Source organism: Aphelocoma coerulescens, chromosome 2 (assembly GCF_041296385.1).
Source record: "Aphelocoma coerulescens isolate FSJ_1873_10779 chromosome 2, UR_Acoe_1.0, whole genome shotgun sequence".
NCBI lineage: Eukaryota > Metazoa > Chordata > Aves > Passeriformes > Corvidae > Aphelocoma > Aphelocoma coerulescens.
Genome location: NC_091015.1, coordinates 55721970 through 55745956, shown reverse-complemented (window position 1 = coordinate 55745956; position 23987 = coordinate 55721970). Strand labels below are relative to the sequence as shown.

The 23987-nt window shown below is 39.2% G+C and overlaps 1 protein-coding gene across 1 annotated transcript in view; it reads right to left on the bottom strand.

Moving 5' to 3' along the window:
* Positions 1–23987, bottom strand: part of NPSR1 (neuropeptide S receptor 1) — a 56154-nt gene that overhangs the window by 28151 nt on the left and 4016 nt on the right. Inside the window, exon 2 of the mRNA XM_069007600.1 lies at positions 15091–15223. Coding sequence (XP_068863701.1) covers positions 15091–15223 — 133 coding nt within the window. The remainder of the gene's footprint in view (positions 1–15090; positions 15224–23987) is intronic.

The window sequence follows — 23987 nt, the reverse complement described above, 5'->3', positions numbered from 1 at the left end:
TTCCCAAATAATGAATGAATATGAAGTTTTGTGTTTATTTATAATTCACACTGAAAATGTGACTGTGGGAAAAAATTAATGAAGATCCAAGTATGTTTATCTACTTCTGAAGCAATTAATTGTCAAGAAGGGATGTGAATATTTTTACAAACGTCTTAGAATCATAAAATTATTTAGGTAGGGAACAATCTTTGTGAGGAATAAATAGCATAATCCACAGGCTTCATAAATTCAGCAATATGAAGAATTTATAACCACTATCATTTCAAGAATATTTTCTGCAAGGCACAAGAAATGTATTGTGGAAATATTGTTAGCTTACAACAATGCTAACATACCAAAGCACTCATTTGAAAATGTATTTGGTATACTAATGAGTGGGTGTTTAAGGATTTGGAAATACAGTTGAAAATGCAAAACTCTGTCTTGCAGGAGTCCATTGATTTATGACATTTCAGAATCAAATTAGTCTTGAGCAAAAGCAAAATATTTTTTTGTGATATTATCTGCATACAAAGACATCCAATAGAAGAACTCAAAACCATTCCCTTTTACAGATTCTTTCAAATTCTCATTGACATTATAAACCATGTAAGCACAGAGTTATTTAAAAGCATACCCCCAAGGGGCATGGTTTTGGAAGCACGGCTTTGTTTTTCCGACAATCTTGTTGAATCGATTTTTTCCAGTCTATTTGTATTAGCTGGATAGAGCATTCACAGAAATGCAATTGTGTATTGTAATTTGACTTTGATCACGGTAATTTTCTTTCTTGTGTCTCCCAAGCAGTCTTCTAGAAAATACAGCAGTAATGGTATGCAGCAATGGATATTGAACTGCTTGCAAGCCACTCAGGCAGCTCATAAAAACATTATTAAAAGGCAAATGCCCTTTGTGCTCCTAACTTCTAAACTACACAAGCTGAAGTGCCTTAATATTTCTAATGCATTGTAATATATTGAGATGTGCTCTCTTGGAGTTGGTGTCGTGGCTTTCCAGCTCACAGCCTGTGCTCTCCTGCCAGTCACTGTGGTCTGGTTTGACTCTGAGTCTCCCTCCAGCTCAAGGAGTTAGGAGTCTGAGTGTGGGTTCCTGGGAAGCTCAATGACTGGCAGGTGGCACATACATTCTTTCTGGAGTAAACTCTGATCTCCTACAGAAGGAACCTTTTCAGAGCATTCTGAAGCATTCCCCTTCTACTAATGGGTGTTCTCCCAAAACATGGAGTCTCTGGAGATGTCCAGTCCTGCAAAAGTGCTTTGGTTCATCTGCTAATGTGAATCTGCCCCCAAAGTGAGAGTTCTGGGAGACCTGCGAGGCCACAGAGGGCAAGAGCATTTTCTGTGCCCATGTGCTGTGTATGCTTTACCAGGTAGAATAATAAAGGAGCCACTTGAAAGATATCCCTGATGTTCACTGAGAAAGTGGCATAGTGCTTTAGTTTCTGGTTGCATTAAACAGCAATCTTCCCATCTCCTAAGGTCATCCCTTGCCTGGCAACATCCATCAATGTTATGTTCAGACATATGAGTTTTCTCCTTTACCTGAAGAATTGGAAGCACACCTGAGGATGTGCTCTCTCTCAAAATCAGACCCTGTGCAGGTGACCTGGAGCTTCCCCCAGAAAGAGGAGAGCAACAAGACTTGCTGTAGAGTTCAACAGTTGAATAAGTATTGTCAATCCTTGTAGTGTCCTGGAGAATTTTTTCACCAACTTTACTTTCTGTAAATTTTGCTGTAATTATCTTCATCTTTTTTTCTCTCTTTCCTATTTCTTGTGTAAACTAAGCATTAATTTTATACTGTCTACAGCTTTTGTGGCCTTAAGAAATATTTCTGCAAATTGCACTTATGAAGGATGCAGGATATGTTGGAATATCTAAGACCTTCACACAGACAATAGGCACCACTCTAGTCAGTATCAAGTTGTCAACATAGGATTTACTTTTTCAGTTGGCCTCAAGATCTTTATCCCAAATAACAATTTCTCTATTAGTGTACCATTTCCCCTAAAATGGAAATTACTTTCCCTTCTGGTGTATTTTGGTGTATTAGGGACTCCACTTTAATAATGAGCAAATTGTACTGCCTTCATTTCCTCCTCTCCACTGCTCCCCTCCCCATCCTCCACTTCCAGCTCTAAATGTAGATATTTGATAATTGGATAACTGGTCTAGATAGGAGTGTGAGTGTTCCTCCCAATAAGAGCATTTAAAAGTTACTTTCAGTGATGGAGTTTATGCCTCCACCATAACCGAAAGAAGTTAGTAGGCAGAGGGCTGAAATTCAGTTTAAGTATACAAGTTGTTTCATGCTCCATGCCTTTGGACATGGTATGCACTTACAGTAAGGTATCTTCAGGGTGCAAAACATTCTTTTAATTCCATTACTGACAGAAAATCCATACTTGAAGTAATATACAAACACTTTTCCCTGCCCCAGACAAGTGCAAAACAATTCCATGCTGATTTCCATCAACTATCCATTTTCTCCAAGGCCTCAGAAAATGGCCAACACTGAACCTTGTCTCACCCATTCTACAACCAGGTCCCTGTACAACTTACAACCAGTAAGCTGAGGTGCTACATGCCCACAGTACTCAAAAACTTTTTGGTTTAACAAGCATTTGGTAGACATGTAAGTGCCTTTGAGAAATACCTGAGGTGCTCTATTTGGAACACACCTTTATTTATTTATTTACTGGGAATTTGGGAGGCACTTGATGAATACCACATTGTGGTATCCCATTGAACTTGGCAAGCTGTAAGTACCAGCATACCCATGCAGTGAGACTTAGAGGCAGTCTTCACTTAGAGCCAGGTTGCAAAGGCACAGGATACATTACTGATTTGTTTGTCTAAGCAGCTTCAGTGTTTGCTAGGGAAGATTTTACAGCATATTATGAGAGGACACTTCAGAGAAACTAGGTTGATGTGCAACTGATGTGGTTGTCACTCATTAATATTAGATTAGACACCTTGGCAAAGCAAAGATTTCAGGTGGGTAGTTTTATCACGGTGCTGTCTTTTGTGCATTAAAATTTCATTAGAGTTCCTGTCTTAGAGCAGTGAGATTTGCCACTAATAACTCTTTGACACAAAGAAATTTATCTGATATTTGAGTATCACAACACTGTAAAACCTCATCAGAGCAGACCAGCAGAGATTAGAAATGCATGGATTCCATGAGTGGATTGGTGCTGTAGTAGAGTCGTCATGGGTATCATGGACCCAGTACAGTGAGGATTACTTCAAATGGAGTGTGCCATCTAACAAGCTCAGTACTTAAAATATGTCAAGCTTGCTGTGTGCCTGCATGTGCTTCTGACAGGGATGAACAGGAATCTAAATTTAAATTGATTCTCTGAATGAAACATTGAAGAAGTGTTCATGGTATCCTCCTTTTAGAAAGATGGACAAAACACTGGAAGACCCTACTTTACCAGGGTTATGTACAAAGCTGTCCTCAGGAGTGGTGACTCTGGATTCCATGCTAAGGATGAGGGGAAAAGCCACTCTGTTTTTCAGCCCTTTTACAGGGAAGGCTACTGACTTCCATGAGCAAACAGCTGTGACCTTGCAGTTCTTGAGAAAAGGATTTAAATAATAGAGAATGTCCCCTTGGTTTCTAAAAGCATGTTTCATTAAAACAGAGAAGACTGAGCAGCAAATGACATTTCTTGTATTTCAGCTGACCTATCAGATATCACTGGAGAGACAGTGTCCTAATGAGCACTGAAATTACCATATTTAATATAACCTAAATTTTTTCTCTGGACTTACTAGTAATATAGCAGTAACTCCAGCACTCCCATAACACATTAGAAAACCAGTGATTGATTATAAAGTCCCTATCCCTGTAGCATGGGAAAGCCATTTTCTAAGAGGCCTCTCCATCCTTTCCATAGGTAGCATCAGCTCCTGGTTTTCTCCCTGCCTATGGGAGCTGGAAACAAAAATATATAGAAATCAGTTCTTCCATTGAAGACTAGAAAATATCCATCAAAAAACCAATATAATCTCAAAATGTATACAGGGTTCGTTTTTTGTTGTTTTTTTTTTTTTAGGAGATAAATAAATGTCTCTTTTTTGTCACGCATCTTCAAGTTCCCACAATTTCAAAGTAAACTGTTTCTTCATGCAGAAAACCCCTTATTCCCCTCTTCTAGTGTCAGGCTTCTGACATATTTGAATAGCATTTTGTCTATTGTTCTCTTTTGCTAGTTTACAATGAAAGTAAAAATGTCTTGAAAGAAAAAATTCCTTTTGTTTGTTATCAGTAACCTCAAAGAAACTGGAACAGTCAACCACTTATGCTTTTCAGTGCTGTTATCCGTATTCCTTAAGAAGTAGCAGAAAAGTCTGACTTGTAAAAATCTTGTTTAGTAGGTCTTCACTCTTCCTTTCTTGCTACTGCCTGCTAACATAATAGGAGTAGAGAAATATGTGACCTACCTTCAAGCTTCTTTTGGATTTTTGGGGGGTGTGTGTATTTCATGTGTGCAGAAACAGAATCAGACCCACATTGCATCCTTCAGTAATTTCAGATGCTTCTTTCCACCAACACAGTGAGGCACAGCACTTATACCTACTTAAAAATCTTGAAGTTCTTTTCTAACCTAATCACTTCTATGACCCTAAAGATTCTCCTTCAAGGCTAATCATGCAGCTGTAGTGCTAATGCACAGGTTTGGAGTAATATTTGTCACTTAAACTACACTTTTATTCCAGATCCCATTTAGATCTCTGCAACTACCTGAAAGGATATTGTAGAAACTTGGGGGGCAGTCTAGTCTCCCAAGTATCAAGCAATAGAATGAGAGAAAATGGCCCCAGGTTGTGCCAGGGGAAGTTTAGTTTGGATATTAGGAAATATTTCTTCACAGAAAAGGTGGTCAAGCATTGGAACACACTGGCCAGGGAAGGGGTTAATCACCATACCTAGAAGTATTTAAAAGACATGTAGATGTGATATGCAGGGACATGATTTAATGATAGAGTTGGCAGCATTAGGCTGGACTTGATGACCTTTTCCAATCTAAATGATTCTGTGATTCTATGAACAAATTGTCTTTTGGGCAGTGGCTATAAAATCTTGGACAAATTCCAGATGGCAATTAAGAAACAAATCTGAGCACAAAAGAAATAATCCTGCACTTTCCATCAGGTAACATTGCTATGCCTTGCTATGCTTAAAAATAAACAAATTGAAAGATTCTGAGAAACACCTTCTCTGTAAAACTTTGTATTTGGGGATGGGATTTGAGTCAGAGCCTTCTGAGGTCTGATTGAAATGGAGGAAGATTAGGTTCTTAGTTGTCAAAAAAAAATAGTAATCCTGACATATTTGGTGATGTACGAACACTGGAGGGATTTATATAGTCAACTTTAGAGAACTAAATTAGGAATTGAATCCTTCTGTACAAGTCAGTGAAACTTAAGCCCAAGTATAGAGCTGCTTGGAGTGTTTTGCTCTATTGGCTATAAATTGAGCATAGGGAGGATGACTTTGTATCTTACATACCTACAACAAGGCGCCTAAAATAGATGGCATGAATAATACCTAAAATGCATACCAGTGTGCAAGAATGCAGTCATGAAATTTAATCCAATTATCGCTATAATTGGACAGTTATGTCCCATTTTTCTTCCTGGGACTGATGTAAAGATGTGCACTTTCTTTAGACCTACTTCTGTACACATGGCAAGAAGCTAACAGGGCATTTGCCCTCCACCTTCCCTGCTATTACACACAATTGCAGAATATTCTAAGTTGGAAGGGACCCTCAAGGATCATTGAGTCCAAGTCTTAAGTGAATGGCTCTCCATTCAAAGTGACTATGGAGATCAAACCCACAACCTTGGCATTATTAGCACCAAACTCTCACCAACTGAGCTAATCTCAGTATTAATGATGCTGTATAAAGCAAATGGTGTAATGTTCCAAGTAACAGTAACTTCCTCAGATGAAGAAGGTCACAGATTAAAATTGCTTTGGCTCAAAGACCTGCAAATGTAAATTGACACCAAAGTACTCAACCACTCAGCTGTAAGAGAGCGAAGATGTCTGAAGATACTTGCCTAATCTGCATTTCACTTGGCTGACTAGAAAAGTTACCAGCATTAGAATTTTGTTGTTCTTTTTGCTGTTTCTTCCAAATACCACATGGGTGCTCTAGCATATGAGCCCAGGCCATACTGCATTTTTGTCTTACAGCCCTCAAAGTGCTGTAGTTGCCCATACAAATCTTGATAATCTCCATACAGTCCTACTGGTATCAGCAGAGCTGTGATGGTGCAGTAATTTAGCTGCACAGTGCAAGTCTCAGCACAGGGTTAGAGAAATTATATTGCAGGTGAAAGGAGGAGTAAAAAGATACTGGCAAAAAAACAGCTGAAAGGAAATGCTTTCATTTTAGTCACACAGATGTCTAGTCAGGAAAAACATTTGTATGCAAAGATCTGAAGGAATGACAGCTCCTTTTAAAAGAATAGAAGTGGTAAATGTGGACCTCCTATGTGGAAATCTGTGGGTGGGTAAGTGGAATCAAGTTCAGGCTGTGTGTGTCTATTGAAATGAGAAAACGATGCCTTTGATAAAGACAGGGCATATAAGGTCTATTCATCACTTTTAATGCTTTCAGAAATTACTTACTAGCCAGGAAAACCAAACAGAACAACGGATTCCATCTTAGTTTAAAATTGCGTGATCTGGGGTGAATTTGGGGAGATAGGATTGTCACTAAGATGTTACATTAATATTTCTTATTTCCTTTCCGAGGATGTCCAGGGGCCCAAACCTGAGGGATGGCATTCAAAAACACTCCTGGATGACTTAGGAACAGAAGTCTGGTGCCTGCTTGTGATTTTAAATGTACATATACACTGCAAAGGAATAATCATTGCACACTGTATTGCATATTTATAGGCATGTTGTAGTTAGTTTTTCCTCTGCTTTGGAAGCAAGAGGATTTATGAACTAAAACCTATTAAGTCCCTAAAGGCTATATAAGGAAATACTCAAATTCTTTGGACAAGAATCAACACATCTAGTGAAAATACTTTGTAACTCCACAAAATACAAACTAAAAAAAGATATATCTGGCTTCAGAGTGTTAAAGTGATTGAGATGCAGATGAAATGAGGGCATATCATCTTTGTTACTAAATTCTCAGGGTCCCAGGTGGTCCATTGGAATGTGAAAAAAACCACAGGACCACATCCTACAGTGAAAATGGTACTGAAACTACTGACAAGCAGAGAGAGTGTGTCTGCTGTTTTGCAGTTGCAGAGTGAGATATAGCTTATATGCTTAAGCACACTGAAAATCCCACTCTGAGTCTCTGTGTATGATGAACACACAAACTGTCCCCTTCCAGAACAATTTAGTAGAGCATTTAGGTACTGTACTTTGAGGAAAGAAGAGACCTTTTTCATGAATTCTCCTTGCCTGTATGAACCTCAGCTCTGTACTTGGGCTTATGCTGCAGAGTGGTTTTTGCTACCTGAAAGGGATCTGAAGACCACTGTTCACAGAAAACAGACTGAAAAACACTGTCTTAAGGATGTCTACCTAGTGGGTTGTGATTGCATTAATTACAAATCATGAATCATGGACATCTTGTTCCTGCATTTGTAAGATTAAACTAGGCTATATAAATAAAAAACATTGCAGGGGTTTTAAGGGGATGATCATTCTCGCTTCCAGTAGAAAATCTGGAGAGCTCATTACCTTTGTATTGCCACTAATGTGAGGGACATAGCATTCTATCCTTATAGTTACTGCTCATCGGCTGATTCTTTTGGGTTTTTTTGTGCTAGTGCTACTGTTTCCTACTGCAGTGAGCTACAATGGATGGAGTCTTAGCAAACACAAATACTGTGTCCAGCTCTGGACTTTCCAGTGAGCCCTTGAGAAAGTATTCAAGTATCTAAAACTACATAAGCATTAAGAAAAATATAGCATAACAAGTTTCCTTTTGTGGGCTGGTTAAAAACACTTAGTATTTGGTTTGGAATTGGATTCTAAAGCAGAAGTTGTTGTCAGCAAACCTGCAGCTCATTTCTGCATTTTCCAAATGTCCCATCTCTACAATAGCTCCCAGCCAGCTTTTTGGGGTACCTCATTCTGGCCTAAACTCTCTGGTTACTGCAGCAAGATTTGCTCCATTGCCATTTCTTTGTTTTTCCTCATATACTTCCTTGACTCCAATCCTTTTGGGCACATACAAGAAAGGCAAAGACCATCCAACTGCCTTAGACCCTAGGATTACTGCCAAGTCTCCAAGGCTACCTTTTTTCTTATAGTCCCAGTCTTGTGGTATCATAACTTTACCTTCTCAAGGAAGTAAATTTTGCACCAAAAAAATTTCTTTTCCTTAGACCTCACAGGAAGTAATGCAACTTCATGGATGTTTGTGCACTAGTCCCAAATTCAACGTTCCTACACCCCTAGACTGGACTGGAACAAAGTATTTTCAGGACACCAAGTTTTCTATGTCAGACCTCTTGCTTCATCATTTCACCTCTAAAACATGAAATGGACTCCGTTTTCCTTTGGCTGTCTGACCAAACACTGTGAAATAGAGATCCTGATACCCCTAAAGAGAACATGTCTCCTTCACACAAAGCTTCTTTCTGTCTCTCAGTTTTGATGATGAAGTTCATTTCTGGTTTCCTTTCCTAACTTCTGAGGATATTCCACTTTTTACCCCATCTACATTAGGACTGGTTTGGGAGAAAATACGTTTTAAGAGTGATGCATGTATTGGATATTTTATTTGTGAAAAGAGAAAATATGTTTAGACTAACTGTTTATGCAGAGAGAAATGAATACATACAGACATGCAGAAATACTCATGGCTTTTTACATAGGAAATCTTAGAGTGTACTAGAAGATGATTCATAATATCAAGCTGGAATTGTACAGCACCAGTGTCCAAGTTGTATATTACAAACTAGGGAACTATGACTCATCTTCAAATCTGAGTAAAAGTTCAAAAAAGTTCATTTGAGTTTCTCCTAGATGTTATTAAATTGCCAGGAATGGCAATGGACAGCAAATCTTTTTTGCCTCGTGCTGCCACAGGGTATTGCAGGCTGTGACCACGTTTATCTTTTCCTGTATTATGTCTCAGTTTGTGGGGGCACACTAATACATACCTAACTTAAAGTAAGTCCCGTGTTGCTTTCCTCTTACTGAATTAGTCTTCTTGGCAGAATGAGGATGGAAAATTGATTGCTTCTTTTCCAGGCAAATAATGCAGCCATGCAACAAATTTTCTTATTCACATATTTTCATGGGATGCATTGAATAAGGAATACAAATATTGCTCTGTTTACTCCCAGAGACCATTTATGCTCTTGGTAAATTGAATCACATTTATTCTGTGAATGCAAAATGGAAGTTGTACTAAATGCTATGGTTTCCATAGCATACAGAGGAAGGGTGGATATAACCTATTTCTTTCTCTGTTTATCAAGCTGTGTGTACACTGGGGTGATTTGCAGAGTTCATAGACCTCCAGCTAGGTGTTTGGGAACCAAGCTGCTTGCAAAAGTGGGGAATTTGGATGCTATTGGGTACTATGTAAAATGTCAGTGTCTGTGCCCAAGGGAATATTAACAAATTACACCCTTTCTTCCCAGTCTTGACAAACCCTTTTCAGCAGTGATGGGAGCATGCAGTGCAGAACACAGATGATCCATTAGCAGAGACAGTTTCCTTACATTAATTACACTTTCAAGAGGTTTTAGGACATAAGGAATATAAGAAATGCACACGTCCTTCTTTAAATTTTAGCTGTGAATTCTGCAGTACAATTGTAACTTCCTCCAAGTCTTCTTTTCTGCAGGTAGGATGATGAAACCTCTCCCCTTTCCTCAGCCTTCATATTTTTCCCACAAATTAGCAGACAATTAGTGTGGAAAGAGGAAGAAGATATTTCTGGGAATTCATTCACTTTTCTGCATTAGGTTTCTGTGTCTTAGGTAGACAATCATGTAAATTATATTGTCAGGTTCCAGCCAAGACGCAGCTGGCAAGATAGGCAAGTTTTCCAGTCTAACTGGGAACTCTGTAGACTTTTTGGCTGCCAACAGTCTACCTCCATTAAGGTGACTTGCTGATTTAGCTGCTAATTGGCTCTGTGCAATTAACTTCCAATGCTCATAATCACTGTGATGTCTAAGGTACTTGTAAAACTGATAAATTTCTATGTATGATTTCTCTGAAGTTCAGAAATATTCCAAGTACCATTTTCCAGATGAAAAGCTGGAACAGAGACCATTATCTGTTAATAATGTTCTACATGTTAATTTGGGTAATGGTGTTATTATATTAAGCTTTTCTACAGATCATGGAGTAACAAGTCATTTTCATTCTGTCAAGTCACATAGAACAATGAAGAAAATTATTGAAGGAGAGGCACAGTCCATTAAAGTAGTCAGTGCCCTACTGGTTTTGGGGCAGGGGAAAAAAAAAGAAGAAAAGAAGGACAAAATCTGTTCATGTCTAACTCTTGTAGCTGCACAGTTAGATGCACTCATTTAGTGCATTTAACCAGAAAATTAGTTGGTAGTGTCTCCCTTCAGTAATCCAAAGTTATCCTAGAAGTCAGTGCTAGAGCCCAGTTGGTTTTAGTCTCACAGTCATGCTCTCTCCAGGTAGAAGCAACACAGAAACAAACACTTTCCTTTAGCAGCGTCCATTTCCACCCATATGCTTACATTGCCTTCTTGTAGCAGGTTCTCAGTGTACTGGCTTTTTACCAAACACTGAACAAAATGAGTGCAGCTGATAAGAATCAAGGCCTTCAGCTTTCTGGGTGCAACTGAAGAAGGTGGCAATGATACAAATATCTTTATATCACTTTTTAAATTACCTCCTTTTCTTTTTATTGTCTTTCTCAAGTTATCCTTTAGGATTTGGTATTTATACCATAATATGGACTGTAGCTACATATGTTTACAAAACATCTTTTGTTTTCCTGTTTATATGTAAGCTACCATAGAAGTTAGGTGATGTTCTTTCTATTTTCTTTCCTCATTACAGCCACAGCAATACCTACAAAAGCAAGTATTTCCAAACAAGACTTCAGACTATAGCTTCAAATTCGGCATGGAGTAAAGTGCCTCCGTGTATTTTTACCCCTAAAAATGAACAAAATGTAACACTGTTCCTAAATTACTGATCTCTGCTAAATGGTGGAAGAGAAAGAGAAACACACTGAGCTAAAGGTCATGACATTTCAAGTTCCAACTTTCCAGATGTTAATGTTGGAGAAAAAGATCTAAATAAACTACCTAATTCTGGTCAATAAAAGGAACATAAATACATTTCTCTGTCAGTAGTAGTTAAAGTTGAATGGAAAATAATGAGAAGCAAAATTCTTTCAGAAGATTTTTTTAATATATTGCTTGATTGGTTTTGGAATTGGTCAAATAATAAGAGTTTTACTGAGTTAAAACTCTTTGGCACATAAATTACATTCCTTATCCACTACTACTCAAATAATTGAGTTTGATATATCCTCATGTCTACTGCTTTTACATTTTGAGAGTAAACTTAAGAAGGCCTTAATTTGGTAGAGCTAGGTAAACTGACCTATACAGATATAAATGCGTGGAGAAACAATCTTTTCTGAAAACAATATTTCCCTTCAATATTTCCAGCTTAATATGGCGCCTGTGAACTCATCCTGCTCTTTGATCTTGAAGCACTTGGTGATTTCAGTTGGAGGCAAACATCTTAAAGACACTAAGACTCTGAAGGTATGTGAAGTGGCATCAGGTAGAGGAAGATGTGAGAGGTTTCCTGCCAGGAGAGATAGCTATGCCATGAGCATAACTTGTGCTAAACTCAGAAGAAATCTGTTTAGGGAAAAGTGTTTAGAGCTACCCTCCTCACAGGGTACTCTTCAGAGCTTGCTCTTTCTGAGAAACTAAATTACCTTTGAGATAGAAATCTGTAGGAAACCTAGCTTTAGTTTCAGTCTGCACAGACGAACTTGTTTCTAAGAAAAACGTTTTCACAGAAGAGTATGCCCAAAGGCAAACTGAAAACTGAACACAAGGCAAATATGGCAATATTCCTCTTCATTAAATTAGCTGATGCTGAGTGATTAGTACTATTGTTCAGCTCAGCTGTTAACTCTTAGCTGATTTCCTAGTGCTTAATTCCCAGATATTTTCAAAGAGATTTATGCATGAACTGAGAGTTAGACATAGACTTAAATGCAGTACTGACACAAGCATTGTATAAGTGTATATTGTGAATATTGTGAATCCAGGCTTCAGCAACATCCTTAAGCATTCTGAAGGGATTACTCACATTCCTACGGATTCCTGCAACCTTGAGCACCACGTTGAATTATGATGTAGTAAGGGATCAGTAAGAGTCTTCTCTACATATGCTGAGTGGGTTGTACCACTGAATTCTGTCAGTGTTGAAAAAAGCCTCAATCAGCTAGTTACTTCTCATCTGCATCTGGCTTGGCAACCAGTCAAGAAGAACAACAGTGCTTATTTCCTATTCATGTATTATCCACAATTTTGCTTTGAACACTTTGTTTATTCTAACAGGCCGGCTGTATTTTAATTTCATTTTGGTACAACATTAGTGGGAAAATGTGAGAATTGAGAGCACTACTCAACTATTGAGCCACAGATCAATAGACAAAAAGTTTTTAAATGGCTTTGAAATGCCTGCATTGATAAAGCTATATCCATTATTCTTCTTTCTGCTACTGGGGCTGAAATAATAAATATTTTAAGAACCTCAAAATAGATGGAAGTAGTAATATTGACTAAGCAGAAACTGTTTGCCAGGAGATTAGGCTTTAGTTGGTAGGATTTAAATATACTTGGCATGTCAAAGCAATGTGACAAGTCAGTGTTTTCATAATGTTCTGTGTCTACCTCATAACTTGTTGTGAAAGGATGATGGCTGTTGCCAGCTTGCTTTGTTCTTAATAATATTTCTAAAGATAAGAAGGTGAAATGACTCCATTTCAGGAATTAAGTCATTTCCTTGTGCCAAAATACTGACAGGCAGTCTTGTTGCAGGAAGATAAATTAGAGTTCTGACTCCTGCATCACAAAAAAGAAGTCGACATGGCTTGAAAGGAACCTTGCTGTTTAAGCTGGAGTTACTTCTTTTAACCTTGCAGATGTGAATGTCAAGTGAGCTTTCTATGTGAATTTTTATAATAAATGGAACAGACTGTTGAACTCAGGCAATTTTAGAAGTCAGGGATAATTTTAGGGAAGGGGAAGTCAGAAAAATCAGCAAGTGAAACACATGGGCCTCAGTCAAATTATAACATCAGCTGTATTGCACTATTTGCTGCCCACATCTAATGGTATATTTGCCTTGTTGTCTTTGCCCCTGCCACTGATTATCTCAGCTCCCTCAAAAACTGCACTTGCAACACCTTCCTCTCCCTTCATGCAGGCATTATTTAAACCCCCAGTGAATAGTTCTCCATGCACCTCCATTCTAACACAAAAAGTCCTCTTTCCTATGGGTCCAAAATGGCAAAATTCCCACTAAGACCCTTATCCAGCACAGCAACAGCAGTAGCCTCCCCAGTACACCTGTCAGTAAGTAGAAAATGGATGGTGTCCATCTGGGGCTTCCCCTGCTCTTCTGCTCTTTGCCTGTACTTCTGCTTGGTTGTCTGAGTACATTCCATTCATCTGGGATTGGGAACTCTTTGAGCAGAGACTGTTTATTTTGAAACTCCTGTGAACACTGTAATGTTTGATCTGTGATTGATGCTTCCAAGCTGGGGGTGAGGCTGTATTGACCTGCCTTACCTGATGGTAAATACGGCTGGCACATGAAGGAAGTGCCATAAAGGTCACAACTGAGATAAGAAGTAAAATCATTTACTACAGATGACTCAGGCAAATAGGAAAAACCATCTGTCAGCACTTCAGAAGAGGAGTCACTGCAAACCTTCACCTCCTCACCTTGCAAGAATTCTTACATCACCTGTAGTTACCGGCCTGCCTCTTTGCATCAATTTGTACACCCTGGTCTATCTGCTTCAGCTGAGAGTAGTTCTTAAAACTGGATATGCTCCTGAGCAGATGTGGTTGAGACCATGAGCAGGAGTTCATTTATTTGCAAAAATGCATGTTGAAAATTTGGCAGTGGAGTCATTTGTTTTTCCAGTTTAAACACAGGTACAACAGGCACAAAAGGAGGATGCGGTATTGGTGGGAAATCATACATTACACAGCTCTTTAGTGAAAAAGTGCTCTAATTCTTACCACAGTTTAGGAAAAAAAAAAAAAAAGGCAATAGAAGGAATATATATATATATATATCCTATATACACAAACAGTGTCTTGTAAGCAGTGTCTTGTGTATACACAGATGTCTTGTAAGCAGGGATTAGTAGCAGGACACTGTTATAGAAACAGCACATATTTTCCCTTGGGAAACTTAAACCCCCACAAATGTAGTCCATTCAAGACCACAGAGAAACAATGTGCTGCTTATGCTCATTTTCTTTTCTTCTTGCTGAGACTGACATTTTGCAAACCAGGCTTCTGTACATTTTACATTCTGTTTAAAAACTACAAAGTCCTTGGATCAGCATCCTTTTTTCCATTAAAAAAAAATACCTAAATGCATTCCTCTCCCCCTTTATATTGTTATATTTCCCTTACTTTGTTAAACCTGACAACATGAAGTTATTTTCACTCTTCACTGCAGGAGAATAATTGATAGAGTAGTTTTAGTAGAAAAACCAAGAGATTCATCTTAAACTAGTTTAATTTAAACAGTTCTATGACAACAGCTGGAGACATAGCTTCTGGGAAATGCAGATGCAAACTCAGACTGGAAGATAAGATTTAGTGACATCAATGAGTTGCAGCTGCTGCATACTACTACATCTAGCAACATCTTTTTAGATCAGAGTCAGACTGAGCCCTAAGATAAACAGCCATCCATTTGCTTTACGGCAAGCTGCAACTGGTGACAACTGAATTCTTCACCACTCAACTCACATTTTCTTATTGGTCATTTTAATAGTGATTCCTGCATAGGTCAGGTGCCCTTTCCCCTCCCATACACTACCTGTGATTGCCAGTTGAGTAACAAAGTAGGTCATTCGAGATTTCCGCTTCCTCCTCCAGGTAGAGAAGAGCACAGTGGCGTTTCCAGCAATTGTGACAATAAAGAGAATCCAAAGAGTCACCAGCTGCTCTGTCTGTTAGAGAGAAGGGAAGAAGCATATAGATGGGTGGGTGGGTACTGACTTAAGACAGTCACTTATCCTCAGACAAATGAGATGAGAATGGAAAATAGGAGTGAAATTTGAATTTTGCCAATTGATATCTACTACTTAGTCTAAAAGATGTTCTTGTTTTTTCAGAAAATACTTAACATGCATCACTGGTAGTGATGTTCATCCCGGATTGGTTTGCAGTGGCTGTATACTACTCCTCTCTTCACAAAACCACTAGCAGTGTCTGTATTCCACAGTTAGTGCTAAAATGAGAGTCGGCTCTCAGCTTTCTTGTGCTGCTCCAGCAAGCTGTGAAATAACCAGCTGCCTCGCTTCATAAGGAATGTTGATAGATGGGCTCCTTTGGAGAAATGGGGGAAATAAATACTTCTCTCTTTCCCAACTTCAGTGAGTCCGGGTCGTTCACGAGCCTTATGAAATTCAGACATCCACTCCATGATCTAGATGTGCACCAAGACGGAAAAGGAAGCATGACCCACTAAGGCAAAGTGTAACTGTGTAGCGACTGAAACGTGATGACAAAACGTCCCCTAGTGGTGTGTGTACAAAGAAAACAAAGTAAGAAAGCTATTCGTGCTCTCAAAGCATCAGGATGCTCTGGCTGCAAGATCAACAGGGTGTGTGTCCACGTTTGCTTGTTTGGTGAGTGCACACCCAATCTTTACATCCTCGCAACTGGGGTGAGTTTTATGTTACGTCAGTGCAGTCGTTTGGGATCTTCCAGTTCCAGACAGCAAACCCATAACATGGGAGTTAGAGGAAAATGGAGGAGGCAGGCGAGGGATGCAGCTGAGGAGGGGTGCCAGGTGCTGGCCCTGCAGATGTGACCCCAAGGACCTGTCCTGAGCAGGTTGGGGGAAGGATGCTGTAAGAGAGACCCCACTTACCTGACTGGGCTAGTAGAAGCAGCCTTCTGGTAGAGCAGAAGAGGATACTCATTAAAAGCATTTGGAAGCCACTGTGGGTGAGCAGAAACCAGAGCTCTTTCTGCTTGCAAATAAAATAGCTCACTGTGAGCGTGGGGAGGGAAGGTGGAATGAAAGTAAGGGAGCAGGGACACGGAGCTTTCTCCTTTGTAACTAGCCTCAGTGCCTCCTCACCTCTTAGCCCCCTCCTGGTCAGGAGTCATGGTCCCTCCTCGTCCCTCCCATCGTCCCCCTGGGCAGCCGCTCCTGGGGACCAGCGTCAGCTTTCCTCCACGTAGGGAGCCACACTACCTTGTGGATTATGTGGTCATGCATGGCAAACAAGACCTGATGAGGAGCAATTTGAGGTTGCACTCTGTGCCTGAGCCCAGTGATCATTTTAAGCAAACAATGAAGGCTGCGTTGAAAGGATTTCACTTTTCACAGCATGATGATTTTCACCAGCATAATCTACCATTCATGTCATCTCACCTAACTTTAAAGTTCCAAAGAGACAGAACTATTCTGAATTGTCATAGTATTGTCTAGGTAATAGCAGTGTCTCAGAGATGAGTCACCACTCATCTCACCTACTTTGGGATGGGCTGTCTCCACTGACTATAGAGTGACCTAGATGAGACAACTTGTGTGAGCTAGATACTTTTAGATTAAAAAATAAAATCCACCTTTTTGGGGTATCTGCAAATCTCTTGAATTTCTTGGAAACAAATTTCCTTCAAAATGTGTGGCAGAGATAGGCAAAGCTATTTTTATGGGGGTGCTGTTCTTAGTACAGGAATTGAAAGGAAATATTTTTTTGGAAGACAATAAAATCATAAAAGGTGAGATTTCACATAATTTTTTCCTTGAAATCAGTGATTTCTCCTCAGGGTTTGTTTTGCTTTTTTCATTTCAGAAAACCTGAAGAAAATAAGGGACTAGACTTGTTCCCATTTTCTTTGGTGTAAAATCAGAAGAGCATTTTCTTGAAAGGAATTCTATATTCATGTGTTATACTGATATGGATAGGAACAGAACAAAGATCTAACATTCAAACCTTCTTATGATTCCCACAGAAGAAATAGCTATGGAGCAACAGAGATCTTGTTAGAAAGATGTTTCCCCACCACAGGAGCACAGCACAAATGGTCAGTTTAAATCCCTTCTACCGATTTAAAAGCAATGCTTTTAAGCAATTTTAGACTCCAGAAATTAAACCAGACTGCAAAGATAACTTAAAAGATGCAAACGCTGAAAATAGATGTAAGTCTGAAAGGCTGTAGACAAAGAAATAAAGCCAAAATTTCTATTAATCTATTTGTGGGAGCTGCCATTCAGACAAAAGGGAAAAAGATCTCATTCCTGGGGATTAAGGAGCCATAAAAATAGGCAACTTAAATCACTGCAGCCTCTCTCAGTCTATGTTAACTTGCAAAATGAAAAATTCCATGGTTATTAATGGGACGCCCACTGTGATAAAGGCCTTGGCAGAGGCTAGGATTAGAATTCAAAATTATCTTCATGAATTGGAAACATGTACTGGGAAAAAAGCAAGATGCTGTCCAACAAAGTAGAAGTGCAGGACTACAGTGTAGTGAGTGTAATCACACTTGGTTGGACCAGCCGTCAAGATGTCAACCCTCACACACAGCGCACGTGCAAAGTGCCCCAGAACATCAGGACATCACCCTACCATGACAGCAACAGCCACCACCACTTTGGGATCAACACCACATTCATGTGCCTCTGTTCTAATCCTTCCACTGGGCCATGCCCAGTCCTGGGCACAGTGCTTCAAGAGGGACACACAGCAATGAGCTGACATAAAGGATATAGTCAGGCAAAATGACTGAATGAATCAAGTTGCTAAATCCAGGGAAAGCCATCTGCAGGAAAAGGTGAACATAACCTTGAGGACACAAAAAGACTGATGTAAAAAAGGAAAGGACTAATCTCTTCTTTAGATCCACTGCAGACTGGACAAAAATCAAAACTACAGCACAGAATTCAGGATGAAAATTTAAAAAGAAAAAAAAGACTTAAAAAGATATCATAGATAGAGAGATTGATTGAGCCAGTAAAACTTCCATCTGTGAAGGTCTTAAAAATAGTTATTAGATTAGAGAGATAGCTGATGTATCCTTGAATTTCACTTCAGCTGAATTTTCTCTAGTTTTATTTATCATGTTCAGGTTGCTTAGACATAGAAGTGTTTAATTTCATGTCGTGTTCATTCATCAAACAAAAATCATTTCTTAGTAACAGTCCTGGACAAGGTAATCTACAGAAAACATTCTTCAATAGCATGTTGTGCAACCATCAGAAGCATACTGATAGAAAGCAAGATAATAATATCTCCCAAACCTCTGTGGACAAGGGCTTCTTTTGCAATGGGCATTGATAACTACACTCCACGAGAATACCATGAGAGGCTAGTGTCATACAGCAGTTATTTCAGGTTAGAGTTGTTGTTGACATTATTAAGGTCACCAACAAATGAAAGTCAAGAGGATTTCCTTGACTTGACCAGAGCCATTGCACATGCTGCTGTCCCACAAGGCTGCTGTGTTTGGAGCATGGAGGTGCTTGACATCCAGAGCGCATATTTGTGCTTTGCTAAGTTGCTCTGTGATTAAAACCAGGTTAAGTCAATGAAGAAAATGCCTCTTCATGGGTGAAATGTAATCCAGAAAACCTGTCTGAAGTGTGTGCATTTTCCTTTGGCTGTAAAAGAGGCTTGTCATTTTGTTTCTCTGATAAAATTTCTGAATCCAGAGGCTAGGATAAGTCTAGCAAGAGGTGTATTCTGCTTTGTATTTGAGGCAAAGATCATCCCTGCAAACCCCTTTAATCAAGACCATAGTTAAATCCTTTTGGAGATGTTGGGTGGCATTTTGGTACCACAATGCCATCCCTCCTTCCAGTTCTTCCCAATCAAATTCCTTGCTTTGTAATCTCTCAGGATTTGTATCCCTTCTGCTGGGGAACACCAGCTGTGACTGTGGAACGGCAATATACCTGATAGCCCATTCCAGTGGAGGTGCTGTTCCTCATGTCTTGAGGTGCAAAAGTCTTTGTCTGATATTTGAGAAGTTGCCTAATAGAAGAAGAGATTCAACTATCAATGGACAAAACTTATTTTTATTTGAACAGGGACCCAATCCTAAAACAGTTTAGCTCTAGCTGCTGAGGCTGCTTGGGAAACAACCTGGAAAAAGCAGGTTTCCAGGTAAGAAATGAGCAAATAGAAAAAGAGAGGGAGAGATACTCCATGCATGGAATGGCTGGCTGGACTCTTAATATGAGGACAGCACGTCTGTGGTAAATTCATGACCCTGCTGACCTGGTGTCTTCCTGCACAATGTTATTGGTCTCTTGGGTGAAGAAGAGGCATTGATCCCTCATATCACAAGCAAGTAGCAGCTTAAGCCTCTGAACAGCTTTTTCTTGACAGCTGATAAACTCTGGGAATACACAAATGATCTTGCCTTTGGTATGTTTTAAAAATTATGGGGTTAGCATAGCAGCAATTGAGATTGTAAGAGAGCTGCAATCATGGAGCAAGCCAAAAATTTTGTAAGAGTGTTCTTAACACACAAGAATAATATATAAGTCCCTTTGTTAAACTGGGTAACTGTCATACTCATGGTCAGGTTCACCACTAGTAGATTGCATTTTACTTTCTTGAAGAAGGGAAAAACAAATATAAAAATCTTTTCTCACTCTCTAAAATAATCACATTAATTGCAGACCCTGTAGAAAAATGGAGTAGTCTAGATTAGCATTTTTTTTTTGGATGCTGCTTTAGAAGATCTGGAGTTTTGAACATTGACAACTGAAAATGTTCAGGACAGATTTGCTATCTTAACATCCCCCATTTAGGATGGGAACTTAAAACCCTTAAAAAAAAACCACAAATGAAAACCAACAACCAAAAAAAACCAAAAAGAAACCCCAAACCAAACAACATCAAGAAAAAAAAAAAAAACAACAAAAAACCAACACCATGAACAAAAACCCAAAATCCACCCAAACCAGGAAGATTAATTTTCCAGAGGCAGACAGGTGCTATGCAGTTTGACTGATTTCCATCAGGGATTTTTAATCAGCTTACCTCTAAGGCAAATTGCACTTTGGAGTGCAACACTGAACGGAATCATAGAAATACACTCATTAACCCAATTAGGGAGTTTTAAAGGCAGTGGCTAAACCTCTGATATAATTCATAGAATTTTTAAATAAATGAACAAAGAAAAAATAATAAAACACCTCTTTTCCATACTGCCAGATTCCTCCACAGCAGAAACCCTAGAGGAGCTGTCTGGGGCCTAAGAGCTGCCTACAATTATCTAGCAGGAGGGTGCAGAGAAGATGGAGCCAGAACCTTCTCAGATGTGCACAAAGAAAGGGCAAGAGTCCACAAAGAAGGGTTGCAACATGGGACATCTTGATAAGACATTAGGAAAAAATTGTTCTTCATGAGCGTGGTCAAGCACTGGGATGGGAACTCAGAGAGGCTGTGGGATTTCCATCCCCGGAGATATTTGAATCTACACTGCCCTGAGAAATCTAGCACAGTTTGAATTTGCTTTCAAGTGGTTGGTTCAGGTGACCTCCAGAAGTTCTCCTCTACTTGAACTATTCTGCACACACACAAGTATGCATAAGACCTATTTTCTTAAGGAATATTCTTAAAACTGAAAGGTATGCACACAGACATAATCAGATGAATAGTTTGCACACATTGCATATTATTTATTTTATCACAGAAACACGAACAGCTCAGATCTTTCTGGGAATCTTTATGTAAATTAAAATTTACTCTGCAAGTAAAGAGTATGGGTGTAAAGGCTACTGGCATAGAAATAGCACAAACATACAAGTCTTAGGAAAAAGGACTTTAAAAGCCTAAGATGGCATTTTTCTTTAAGAAGGCATTTTTCTTACACTTATTTGGAGTCCTGAGATGAAGAATTTCTGCCAAGTGTGACCAGCCTAAATTGTGGGCTTTCAGAAATGAAGTGTGATGCCGCTGAAAGGGTCATGACTATGGTTATGCTTACCACCTACAAAATAAAGGTTCTTTAATACAAAAAAGAGAACAAACTTGATTAAACTGCCAGGGAAACACCCATATTTCTTCTTGTGTTGAAACTTTCTATGGAAGTTGGGTTGTGAAAAAACCCCACAACCTAACAGCAATCTGCTTGAAGAAAAGCTGTAGGTGCATTGCACATACTTTAGTTGTAGACAGTAATTCTGACTTTCAAGAAGGAAATAAACTAAGGGGCACCAAATATCTTACAAGAACAGGCACAACAAACAGAATACTTGGGCTAGAATCAAGCTTCACACAGCAAATGCTAATCACCTAAATGTGAAGATTCAGATGAGTAATTCAAGTCATCTCTTAATGCTCAAGGAAAGAAAAGCTGAAAAAAAATGGCTGAAATATTCTTGATTCCTTTCCTGGTAGGCCTTGTCTCAATAGGAAAGAAACATGCTTAAAACACTGGTAAGGTCACTGAAATGTTCTGCCTTAGCTGTCACAAGCAGCAGGAAGCTGTACTGTCCACCCCTGTAATACAAATACGTTTCAAAAGAAGGTTCTCCATCCAGCAAGGCAAAACTGAGAAGATGTTTCTACACAGAGTTCACACAAGATGTTCCTGAAAATTTTGGGAAGACAATTTGATTGACACCTAAAAGCCCAGGGAAAACTCATGTGAAAGTAAGAAAGGTTAAAAAAAAAGTTCAAAGCGAAGTTTTGTATTTTGTCTTTGAAAGTGCTTCCATGATGATTGATTTTGAGAGAAACACCTTTGGGCAGGCAACAAGACCTCTAGGAGTTCTTTTTTTTTCTTTTTTAAATTAGCATGGCCTGGGATGGAGCCTGATTCAAAGTGCATAAACACTAGTTCAGCCCCAGGTTTGACTCTGGGACTGCTTCTTTCTCATTTAAACTCTACTGGTTGTGCTTGATAGCCCTCCTATCCCCTGTGCAGAGGCTGCCTCACTGAGCTGCTTTCTAATTGACTGCCTGGGTTATCCTCCCAGCACAAGGTTGTGGGACATTCTGGCAATGCTGGGATGCATTGCCACAAGAAACCTTCACAACATATCAAAGGTGCTGGCAACAGTCACTTCCCAAGGAGTCCTTATCGTTGGAAAAAACACAGAGCTGGAAGGAACACGAGTTGATTTTTTCTGTTCTGTTGAACTTGAGAGGCAGTTTTGCATGAGTTTGTGTCGATTTGGTATTCCACTCATAGTGTGGAATGTTAATGCGTTACGTAGAGGAAAGATCTATAACATTTTCTTCCTTTTAGACTTAGGGAAACAGACCAGCTGAGAAAGTCTATTCACTAAATCAGGACACTTTCTCATGGAAAGGGTTAATTTTGTTATTAAGATTACTTTCTCATCTTTTTGAAATCTAGCAAAGCTGTATATATATTGTTATTATTATCATTATTATTTTGTGAATGTCTGCTTTTTAAAAAAACCTATTTCTTAGCTCTGACATCACCACCATGGATGAGCAGGGTTCCTTCAGTGCACACAATCTAATGCATTCTAATTGTAGTGATTTTTCCAACCTCAACAGCTGAACAAGCCCCCACCCTGCCCCAAATTCTCCGTAGGTGTGACGGTGACAGTCAGTAACAAATGTGACTAATTCAATTCTATTACCAAACAGTTCTTATTTGCCATTCTGCTGTGATTTGGTACAAGACAGATAATAAATGCGGGCAGTACTCTTCAGTTACTGCAGGATGTTTTACCCTAGGAAACTTCCACAGAATTAGACAGATATTCCTGATTTAAATGTCATCAGGAAACATAAATTTTTAATGGTGTATCTATCTGGTTTTTTCGTAGAGTATTTTCAAAGTGGAAAGATATTAGGTCACTCAAAGGTCCATCCATAATTGTATGATTTTGACAGCTCTATTTAAAACTGTAAAGTGCTGTTTTTCTTAATCACTTAAAATGATTTTAAGTATGCCTAATGTGTAAAATTAAAATATCTCAAAAAATGTAAAAAAATTATACTTTCTAGGCATATTTATATAGGAGAGGCAGACAGGTGCAAACCATGTGCCTGTGTGGAGCACAGGGACAGTAGCATGAGGGTTGCTAGTGTAGAACAGCCCAAATCTGTTGGCTCAGAGCTGCTCCCAGTTGGGCTGTCATGCTGCCAGATCACTTCTGTGTTGCATTTAAGCTGCTGGATGAGGCCAGCCTGGCCAACAGCACTGCAGCAGCAGTTTCCCGAGGAGATCATTCTCAGCACAGCATCTCAGGAATAGCAACAGTCATTACAGCATATTGCAGAGGCTGTGTTCAGGAGTCCCTGACACCTTATTTGTGTAAACTTAATCCTCCTCCTCTCCCCCCACTGAAAGATTGCAAAGTTACCTCTGAATTATTTGATCTGTCTATTTACTAAAATGTGTGATTGTGTTCGCAGAGATTACTCCAGAAATTTGACAGCACCCATTATTATTTTCCTATTATGTATTCAATGATGGGATGCTCTGTGATATTTGCTTCAAAATCAGAATGAGCAATAGCATAAGCAAATGCTTTTCAGGAGATAAAGCAACTCCTACATTTGGATGAAAGGATAGGGACATCAGACTGTGACTTCAACACTCTCTGAGAACACCTGGAGGCAAATCCATGCAACAGGATAGTCCTACAAAACCTCTCGGCATGTTGGTCTCCTCAGATCTTTGCTGGAGTAACCCCAACAAAGTGGTAAACCCCAACCTTTTTAAAGAGCATTAGCTCCATGGATAAGGAGCCCAAGTTAT